Source organism: Neoarius graeffei, chromosome 19, assembly GCF_027579695.1.
Source record: "Neoarius graeffei isolate fNeoGra1 chromosome 19, fNeoGra1.pri, whole genome shotgun sequence".
NCBI classification, from domain to species: domain Eukaryota; kingdom Metazoa; phylum Chordata; class Actinopteri; order Siluriformes; family Ariidae; genus Neoarius; species Neoarius graeffei.
The window spans coordinates 27,434,498-27,446,109 of NC_083587.1; the positions used below are offsets into that span (position 1 = coordinate 27,434,498).

At 39.6% G+C, this 11,612-nt stretch overlaps 1 protein-coding gene across 1 annotated transcript in view; it reads left to right on the top strand.

Moving 5' to 3' along the window:
• LOC132867592 (contactin-associated protein-like 2) overlaps positions 1 to 2,606 on the top strand; it is a 274,602-nt gene extending 271,996 nt beyond the window's left edge. The window contains exons 22-24 of the mRNA XM_060900577.1: positions 1,583 to 1,813; positions 2,232 to 2,303; positions 2,407 to 2,606. Of these exons, the coding sequence (XP_060756560.1) occupies positions 1,583 to 1,813; positions 2,232 to 2,303; positions 2,407 to 2,606 (503 nt within the window). The remainder of the gene's footprint in view (positions 1 to 1,582; positions 1,814 to 2,231; positions 2,304 to 2,406) is intronic.
• Positions 2,607 to 11,612: the final 9,006 nt, after the last annotated feature.

Below are 11,612 nucleotides of genomic sequence, written 5' to 3' on the forward strand. Positions count from 1 at the left end.
CGTTCTACCAAAGAACGGTTAAAGAAGAATAAAGTTAATGTTTTGGAATGGCCAAGTCAAAGTCCTGACCTTAATCCAATGGAAATGTTATGGAAGGACCTGAAGCAAGCAGTTCATGTGAGGAAACCCACCAACATCCCAGAGTTGAAGCTGTTCTGTACGGAGGAATGGGCTAAAATTCCTCCCAGCCGGTGTGCAGAACTGATCAACAGTTACCGGAAGCGTTTAGTTGCAGTTTTTGCTGCACAAGGGGGTCACAGCAGATACTGAAAGCAAAGGTTCACATACTTTTGCCACTCACAGAGATGTAATATTAGATCATTTTCCTCAATAAATAAACAACCAAGTATAATATTTTTGTCTCATTTGTTTACCTGGGTTCTCTTTATCTACTTTTAGGACTTGTGTAAAAATCTGATGATGTTTTAGGTTATATTTATGCAGAAATATCGAAAATTCTAAAGGGTTCACAAACTTTCAAGCACCACTGTATGTCATACAAAACCCAATGTCTCTAATGCAGTTCAGTAATACATGACTCTGAATCTGATATCTGTAGGACATTGAATTCTGCAGTGGTTTTTGGATAGACTGTACGGTATATTTCCTGGAACTGGGCAAGATGATACTAAATACTTTGCTGTGTATGTAGTTTGATCCTGAAAGACATGATTACCTCAGAGAGAGCAGCTTAGGGATGGAGAGGTATTAAACATTCATCATTCTCAGCCAGCTGAATCAATAAGTGGGAAATGAAATTCAAACTGTGTCCTGCAGAACTACAGTGTAGTTCAGATATAGATTAAATAGCAGGCAGCAGTATTAATAAACATAGCTTTGACCTTGTTATATGGGTAAAGATGGTTTGTGACATTTTTGAGAAAATAATAATAATAATAATAATAATAATAATAATAAAACATTGATCTACATTAGGATATGTTTCATGATAGTAGTTTTCTCTGGATGATTTTTATTGATTTTATAGAGTAATTAGACCTGCCTGCTCTATTGCAGAAACATCTATTCTGAACTTCTGTCTCCATTTAGATAGCAGTATACAGTAACCGGAAATTCTATTCCAAATGTTTATGGAGAAATTGAATATGGAATAAGACAACCAAGAAAGATGATATGCAGGTTGGGATGTTGGCATTAAGACCCAAATTATTTTTTTTCTTCTTTTTCTGAGAAGATAATACTAGTATTATATATATATATATATATATATATATATATATATATATATATATATATATATATAGTTATTTTCAGATCATTATTATAAATTCTACAGTAAAAATAAATAGCCAAGAATATATTATTAAAGTTTTGTAACTGATATTTGATTGAAAATACGATATGGTGGTCACCTTTTTTCAAATCCTACCTAAATCATCATTAGGGCCTCACTGACAACTTGGTGTGTTTTATTAGTTACATGATAAACACAACTAAATGTAGGCTGACATTTAATGTAGTTTTGAAATTTATGAGTACAAAAATTCTGTAATGTATTTACTATAAGTACAGTAAACACTGCAGTCATGATCCTCTCTGTATGTTTCTATGTTTCCTGCAGAAACTGGTCCCATTGACCCAGTGCTGATAGAGAAGTATAACACTCCCGGCTTTGTAGGCTGCCTGTCCCAAGTGCAGTTTAACAGAATCGCTCCTCTGAAGGTAGCTCTTCGTTCACAGCTTGCCGTATCCGTCTCGCATCAGGGCAAACTGGTTGAGTCCAACTGTGGTGCATCCCCGCTTACTGTCTCACCAATGTCTGATAACACTGACCCCTGGCACCTGGACGGAGGTAAGGATTAAGGACAGCATCTTATTATAAATAATAATAATAATAATACAATATTAAGCATTGCAGTCATTAAGTTTACATGTAAGAAAACACAGACTGACTGTTAGCGATGAAGTCATACATAGCAGACTTTTTTAAAGTAGAACACTCATGCAACTTATGGACCAATCATTCCAAACCAAGATGATGAAAAATATTTATTTCAAAAAGACCTTCCAAACCATTACTGAAGGGTCCGGTTAATGGACAGTTTGGATTATTAATGCATTCAGACCTTAATGCCATCAATGAGACCTTGTGATATAATGCATTGCTCAACCCTAATAGTTTTGAGGTGTTAAAAGATATTAGATTTTAGCTCTCCCTTATAATATCACAATGAATCATAAATATTCAAAGCACACAATGCTTTCTATAGGTCCTGATTTCCCCTTCAATGAGGAAAGAGTCGTACCGGATGGGTTGAACAGGAATTCAACAATAATCGGAGGTACAAAGTGTTAAAAAGTCTTTTGTTTTGGCTTGTTAGAGCCTTTACACGTTCTCTCACTTTTTTATAGAATTTTACAGAAAATTCTTCTTTCTTGATTCAGGCATCATTGCTGTGGTGATCTTCACCATCTTGTGCACACTGGTGTTCCTGATTCGCTACATGTTCCGCCACAAGGGAACGTACCACACCAACGAGTCCAAAGGGGCTGAATGCTCCGAATCAGCTGATACAGCCATCATCAGCGCCGAGCCCAATTTTACAGAGACTATCGAAGAAAACAAGAAGGAGTGGTTCATCTAACATGGGGACTGTACGCATTCTTTCAGACTCCATTGAGGATCAGAACAAAATGTACAATGCTGTAATGATACAGGTATATGGTGGGACGAGGATTTATGTCTGTTTTTGCACTGGCCCAGAGTATACAATTTGTAGATGAATAAATAGAGTGGCTTAGTGAGACAGGCAGCCAAAGCAGGTCCAAAGAAAGCAAAATGTGCACCAAATGTGTGCCTGTCATCTCTGTCTCTTATTCTAGACTTTTCTCAAGGCAAAGCAGTGCACAACCGCTCGCTGAGAGATCACATGACAGACGTTCTGAGAGACTCCGTAAATGTGGAGCATGGGTTCGATCTAGGATGATTTGATTTTTTTTTTCTATGTGTGTTTTTAATATCATGCACTTTTTTGATCAGGGAATACTAAGCAGCTTTGTTAATTTGGTATAATTGGCCAGTAATAGATCATTCTAAATTTCAGAGATAAAATGCTGTAGCCATGGACATTGATTGCACTTCTGTGTATCGAATGAATACATATAATGAGCTGAAATCGATCCATTTATGACTGGAAATAAAGTATTTATATAAAGCAAATTGACTTTTTTTTGTTTGTTTGTTTCAAGTATACCAAATCTGAAGCAAGACGTCAAATTCTTTTCTGTATCAGTACTAAGTGTGTAACTATGGTGGTGCCTATGAGCTACTCAACTTTTTACCACAAGAATAGGTTTTGCATTTAGTTTACCATTGCATCAGGATACAAAAAGCAACAAACGTTATATTTTTGTCTCAAAACGGGGTGTTATGACTGGCCAGCATGAGGTAGTATTAGCATTTTTCCTCTTTTAAAACACCAAGTGTGTATCCTGAATGCTAGCATGAAAAAGAGAGGTGGCTGATTCCTTGGGGTGCCATTTTGTGAGACACTGATATTACATTTGAATATGTATGTGAAGTCAAGGTAAACTATATTTTTAACACTGGTAAAGTGTCGTTTACAACAACATTTGTGCATAATTACTTAATACACTCTCTACAGCATTTGCCTCTCCCAGCCAGCTATAATGATACTTTACCTGAGAATTTTATCATTAAAATACTTCGCAATCTTGCTGTTTTTGAATTAATGTGTGAATCCATTTAACATCTCGTACCTGAAAAATCCCTTTCCATGAGTCATCCATTATAAGTTACTATATAAAAGATTTTTGTGCCCCATAACATTTATTCAAGCCTGTTACCGGAACACATTCAATGTTTGAAATATTTGCAACGCTCAACAGGAAACTGCATCATCAAATGTCTTGAAGATTACGGGAAAGGAAAAATACTTGAAGTGTACAACTATGATACATAGAGATTCTAAGTAAATTATTAATAATAATAATCATAATCATATTCTTGCTGCTCCTGTTAGGGTTTGCCACAGCGGACCTGTTCTGCATATTTGATTTTGTTATTTATTTATTTTTCTGGCATGGGATGCCCTTCCTGATGCAACCCTCCTCAATCTATCTGGGCTTGGGACTGGCACTAAGTATGCACTGATGTGCAACTTCAGTGGCTGGGTATTTTACCTAATCTGCATGTCTTTGGACTGTGGGGGAAACCAGAGCACCTGGAGGAAACCCATGCAGACACGGGGAGAACATGCAAATTCCCCACAGAAAGGCCCCCGTTGGCCATGAGGTTCAAACCCGGAACCTTCTTGCTGTGAGACAACAGTATTAACCACTGTGCTACCCAAGTTAATAATAATAATAATAATTTTATTCTTATTATTATTACACATTTTATCTCCTCATACAATTAACATGGACACTACTTAAGCACATTTTATGCATTTTCCATTTGTTACATTCAACCCTGGAAGTTTAGTTTCGAGGTAAAGATGGTTAAGCCATTTGACTGCAGCAAAACATGAAATGAGGAAGTGCTTTCAGTTTGACATTTCATTGTTTATCCATAGATAATTCATGGGTCATGAGTCGAATCCATGATAACACAAAGGTGAACAAGGCTCAGAAAAATAAGGTGACTGTACCTGCCCTTTGAGGATGTGGGTTTTTACAGAAGCTTCACACAATGCCATATGACTCCTGCATATGCACATGGCCTTCAATGTTTTAACACCCAAAGAAACTGAAAATAAAAATTTCCATGTAACCACATTCCTCCCTCACACATACAGTATCTCACATCTCCTCACTTCCCAGTTAAACAAGTACACCTCACCAATGAAAAGAGGGAAAAGTTTACCATATTTTATATTCTTATTATTTTAGTCAGGGATTTTTATTATTGTAACCATCTTCTGTTCTCTTGGACAAAATATAAAACACTTCCTTTTTTTATGCCCAGAGGTAGGAGTGAGAGTGTGTGTGTGTGTAATACCATACCATGAGTCACAAGAAGTCAAATGCAGCCGAAACTATGGAGTTCCTCATGCGTTACAGCCCATAAGTGACAAAAAACCCCACTTCTTCAAACAACATTTATTCAAATAGATTTTTAAAGTCATTTAATACCATCACGGAAAGCACTATTTGACCCATGACCTGATGGTATAATACAGCCACATTATTTTTAGTACTGAAATACTATGCAATAAAGCTATAGGCAAATTTTGATGCCTAAAAACCTGATGATCAAATTGTTCAAACTGGATAATTTAAAAAAAAAAAAAACTTAATCTCCATCCATTGTTAATGTAAGTGCAATTACTGCAAAAAAGAAATTAAATGAAAGGCTTAAACGTGCACTTTAATTTTCTTATAGAAGAATGTGCCAAGGCGCAGCACGGTGGTGTAGTGGTTAGCGCTGTCGCCTCACAGCAAGAAGGTCCGGGTTCGAGCCCCGTGGCCGACGAGGGCCTTTCTGTGCAGAGTTTGCATGTTCTCCCCATGTCCGCGTGGGTTTCCTCCGGGTGCTCCGGTTTCCCCCACAGTCCAAAGACATGCAGGTTAGGTTAACTGGTGACTCTAAATTGACCGTAGGTGTGAATGTGAATGGTTGTCTGTGTCTACAGGTATGTGTCAGCCCTGTTATGACCTGGTGACTTGTCCAGGGTGTACCCCGCCTTTCGCCCGTAGTCAGCTGGGATAGGCTCCAGCTTGCCTGCGACCCTGTAGAAGGATAAAGCAGCTAGAGATAATGAGATGAGATGAGATGAATTTAGAGATTTTTCCAACTGATATTGAAATATGATTTATTGATGCCATGATACAAATACAAAACCTTTTTAAACATCTCACTGAGGGTGAAAGTAATGACCTTAAGCAATGAAAATATCCCAAATTCCAGACATATTGCTCCAAATGCCTAAGCATGTCATTAAAAATGGTTTTCAAAAGGGTACGCCACTTCTGTATAATATGAACATTTTTTGTTCACATTTTGACAGTCAGCACCTTGAGCATTTATTATGTATTATGTATTGGAGGGTTTGTTTTATAGCCAAAAAAACTTAGACAAGTGGAAATTCTAAATTATTTTATCTGAATACAAGATTCAACAAATTCAAGATACACTATACAGGCAAAGGTTTGTGGACACCTTACCATCATATCCATATGTGGTTGTTGAACATCCCATTCCAGATTTAGTCCCCCTTTGCTGTTATAATAACCTCCTCTGTTCTGGGGAAATCTTTTCCACTAGATTTTGGAGCATGGCTTGAGGGATTTGTGCTCATTCAGCTACAAGAGCAGTGAGGTCAGGCACTGATCAAATGTTTTCTGAGGAGGTTTTGGGGTGGAGTCAGTGTTTCAGTTCATCCCAAAGGTGTTCAGTGGGTTTGAGGTCCAGGCTCTGTGCAGGACACTTGAGTTCTTCCACTCCAACCTTGGTACACCATGACTATGTCTGAAACAGAAGGTTGCTACCTCGTTGCCTTCCTGCCATAATAGACAGGTGTCTCATAAGGCAGGACTTTTGACTGAATGCATCTTCTAAGGACTTTCATTCGGAACGACCTTTTAGGATAGCATTTACGGTAATGTGTGATGTCAGCATGCCATGTAATTAAACCAAAGAGATAGCTAGTTGGCTAAAAGATGCCTCAGAAATCATATCAAACAAATTTATTTGGTTACAGTCATGGGATTGGAAGATAGTACAGTGTTTATTTCTGGGTAACTTTTCAAAAATCTAAGAAAAAACAAACAAACAAACAAACAAACAAACAAATGCGCCAAAAACTTATATTTGTATATGAACTCACTTTTCTGTGAAATTTGGTCTGCCATCTTTTTCTGTTGCTTGATGGAGCTGCTCAGTGGCGTGCACAGATAGACACGAGGTGGTGCTCAAGCACCTGCCCCTCTGCCCTCTGTCCAAAAAAGTGCCCTTTTGAATTTTTTTTTTACAGTTTACTAAGGCCAATGTCAACATGATCTTTTAGAAAAGCCGCGGCATTAAAAGCGTGTGTGAAAATAATGTCCCGATGTGTGCCCCCTCCGCACACACACCGGACCTCTGTCTCTCTTGCTCTGTCACTTGAACAAGCGTGCAGTGCATTCAATGTGAGGTTGCAGCAGCATAGCGTCCTGGAAGCCACGGCCTTGTCGTAGCGCAGACAACACATCGGGCAGTCAGTCAGCTCTTCCCCTGCCCCACCAGCCAGGTAACACATGAATCGAGTGAAAATGTATTGTTTGCCCTCTAAGCCCAAGCTGTAATTATTTTGTCGTGAAGTAGCCCGTCGCATACAGAAACAACTGCACATAAGTATTATATTTTTTGCTAGATCATTTTCAGATTTAGGAAAACAAAAATTTCTTTTTCTATTTTGTTCAACTAGAGATTCCTGGCAAAGTCAAAAAGCCTTGATGTAATAAATTAACATTAAGTGGTTGTTTTACACCTTTAAAAACTAAAACGGGTCAGTGGCGACCCGAAAACAAGAGGAGGGTTAAATCTCAGACTTTTATAATAAGGTGTTCCACATGCACAAACAAGTGCCCTTTTTTCCCCCCAGAGCACTTGCCCCCCAAAGTGTCTGTGCACGCCACTGGAGCTGCTGCACAGATTTATGGGGAAACATTGATGTTGCCTTCAAATGGGGACAGTTCGAAGGCATATTAAGACAGGAAATAAGAGTTCTATCAATTTTGAAAGGTCCTTGATGCCTATCCGTCCTGCTAGATATCCTCCTGAGACAGTATTTTCCCTGTTCCAAACATTTCATATACTAAAGTACTAATATGTCTTCATGGAGCTCACTTTGTGCACAGGGGTGCTGTCATGCTGGAACAGGTTTGGGCCTCTTAGTTCCAGTGAAGGGAAATTGTAATGGTACAGTATTCAAAGACATTGTATAGGGGAAAGGGGGAGACTTGGGACAAATTATCAGCTTTTATAGATCGTGTGAAATTCTTTGCAGGTAGTGTCGCATTCATATTGCAACATTAGTTTCTCAGCTTGTCACATATACTGGCCTTCAGGCTTCACTTTTTCTCTCATTATTTTTGCGGAGAGACATGAGACATTGAGGGAAGACATGGGGCATTATGTTGAGAGACTTGGAATATAGTGGGGAGACATGGGACAAAAATAAAATACCTAGCTTAATCCATCCATCCATCCATCATCTGTAGCCGCTTATCCTGTCCTACAGGGTCGCAGGCAAGCTGGATCCTATCCCAGCTGACTGTGGGTGAGAGGCGGGGTACACCCTAGACAAGTCACCAGGTTATCACAGGGCTGACACATAGACACAGACAACCATTCACACTCACACCTACAGTCAATTTAGAGCCACCAATTAGCCTAACCTGCATGTCTTTGGACTGTAGGGGAAAACGGAGCACCCAGAGGAAACCCATGCGGACAGCATGCAAAATCCACACAGAAAGGCCCTCGTCAGCCGCTGGGCTTGAACCCAGAACCTTCTTACTGTGAGGTGACAGTGCTAACCACTACACCACCATGCTGCCAGCTTAATCCTACATGTTTCATTTTTTCATGTACTATTAATACCTGTAACACATGAACTGTATGAACACACAGTGCTGGTACAGCACTAGAAAAAATGTCAGTTTACCCAAAACCTGATGAGACAAAACAGTTCCATTCACAAGAAGGAACGAAATAAGCTTAATCCTCATGCAGGTACATGCCCACATTTTTAACAAAAAATTTTAAACAATTGTATATTTTATCTGTAAACCACAAGGGGAAAAAACCCTGTAACATGATGAATGGTCCCAACTCTCTCCGTCTGGCCATTAAAAAAAAGAAAAATCCTTAAATGTTTTTTCCCCAGAATTTAAGTTTAATAAATAATGCTATAAAGATGGTAACTCTAGGCCAGCGTTTCTCAACCTTTTTTCAGTCATGGCACCCTTCAGAAGTATGCAAATTCTCAAGGCACCCCCATATAAAATATACGCAGTCACGCTGACCATACGCTGACCCCAGCAGTGACGTTGTGACATTGGAAAGGGGGCCGTGAGACAAATTTTGATGATGCATGAGGCGGCGATGATCTGCATTAGTGTAATTATTGTTTTTTGGAATTTTAATTCATTAGGATGCAGTGCTGCAGCACAGCAACCTATGGGCTCCCCTAGGGGAGCCCATAGGTTGCAGTGCAAAGCACTGCAACTATTGTTCTTCTACGTATTTCTTCCTCTTCTTCTTCTTCTTCTTCCTCCTACGCAAATTTTGATTTCGAATAACTCAATAACCGTACGTCGCACACAGACAAACAATATATCAAAACGTGCGGCTCGATCGGACTCGCTATGCTATTACTTTTCTCTACAGAATACGATTTTTTCGCGACGTAGTCGCGAAAAAATCGCCCCAAAAAACCCCATTCATTTCTATGGAATGAATTGAAAAAAAAACTCTTTTTCAACGTTTTTCAAACGTCCGCTGCTCTGGCATGCTTTAACCTAGAGACGTGATTCAAACTCTAAAACGTAGGAAAACTTCTCCTCTGTGGATCTGGCATTCAACTTTTCTGCTAGGTTCTACACTTTCGGTTCAGTCCCGGCTCAACCGCCATGTGGGTTCTGGGAGAAAATCCGGCTTTTGAATGGGTGTCTATTGCGTTACACACCAGTGAAGCTCGTTAACTTAGAGTGGAGAGAGGTTGAAAATAAAGCTCAAACTTTCTCGCTTAAACTGTGTTTTCAGCCACAAATTTCACTCTACAGACATGATTTTCTCAAAAGTAGTAGGAAAACTTGTCCTGATTCACACAATGTGTCTACCTAAACGATAGGATTTACAGTTTTTGAATGACAAGCGTCAAACTGAGGACAGGGCAGCTGACAGGCTTCATTGACACCCATTATAAACGTGAGAGAAAAGTCACTCGTTTTTAAATCGCTCTAGTGTCGTTATTTTTAAGACTACAGACAAAAAAATACATCATTTTATTCAGGAGACCCTTCTAGCGCTCACTGTGAAAGAATTTTGTGAATAGCTGCTTCCGTTGTCGAGTTATTTGTCATTGTTCGAGGCCTGGTCCTTCGTAAAACACAGCACAAAATTCAAGACCTTGTGTGTCTTAGCTCATTGACACCCATTATAAACGTGACAGAAAAGTCAGTCATTTTTAAGTCGGTCTACTGTCCTCATTTTTAAGACTACAGACAAAAAATTACATCAGTTTATTCAGGAGACCCTTCTAGCGCTCACTGTGAAAGAATTTTGTGAATAGCTGCTTTCGGTGTCGAGTTATTTGTTATTGTTCGAGGCCTGATCCTGAGCAAAAATCAGCCAAAAATTGACAGGATTGTGTGTCAGTCTGTGCTTTCTCAGGCCCGTCGCCATGCCGACTGGGAGCAGTGAATGACGGGGGGGGGCTGCTGTCTCAAGCACACACAATCATTGCACGTCACACATTCCCGGCCAGCAAACATGCGTGACCGGATTGCTTCGCGCACTGCATCCTCTCACAATTTCCCCTGGGGAATTGTCCGGTCTAGTTTTATTTACAACCCCGATTCCAAAAAAGTTGGGACAAAGTACAAATTGTAAATAAAAACGGAATGCAATAATTTACAAATCTTAAAAACTGATATTGTATTCACAATAGAACATAGACAACATATCAAATGTCAAAAGTGAGACATTTTGAAATTTCGTGCCAAATATTGGCTCATTTGAAATTTCATGACAGCAACACATCTCAAAAAAGTTGGGACAGGGGCAATAAGAGGCTGGAAAAGTTAAAGGTACAAAAAAGGAACAGCTGGAGGACCAAATTGCAACTCATTAGGTCAATTGGCAATAGGTCATTAACATGACTGGGTATAAAAAGAGCATCTTGGAGTGGCAGCGACTCTCAGAAGTAAAGATGGGAAGAGGAACACCAATCCCCCTAATTCTGCGCCGACAAATAGTGGAGCAATATCAGAAAGGAGTTCGACAGTGTAAAATTACAAAGAGTTTGAACATATCATCATCTACAGTGCATAATATCATCAAAAAATTCAGAGAATCTGGAAGAATCTCTGTGCGTAAGGGTCAAGGCCGGAAAACCATACTGGGTGCCCGTGATCTTCGGGCCCTTAGACAGCACCTGCGTCACATACAGGCATGCTTCTGTACTGGAAATCACAAAATGGGCTCAGGAATATTTCCAGAGAACATTTTCTGTGAACACAATTCACCGTGCCATCTGCCGTTGCCAGCTAAAACTCTATAGTTCAAAGAAGAAGCCGTATCTAAACATGATCCAGAAGCGCAGACGTCTTCTCTGGGCCAAGGCTCATTTAAAATGGACTGTGGCAAAGTGGAAAACTGTTCTGTGGTCAGACGAATCAAAATTTGAAGTTCTTTATGGAAATCAGGGACGCCGTGTCATTCGGACTAAAGGGGAGAAGGACAACCCAAGTTATCAGCGCTCAGTTCAGAAGTCTGCATCTCTGATGGTATGGGGTTGCATTAGTGCGTGTGGCATGGGCAGCTTACACATCTGGAAAGACACCATCAATGCTGAAAGGTATATCCAGGTTCAAGAGCAACATATGCTCCCATCCAGATGAAGTCTCTTTCAGGGAAAACATTG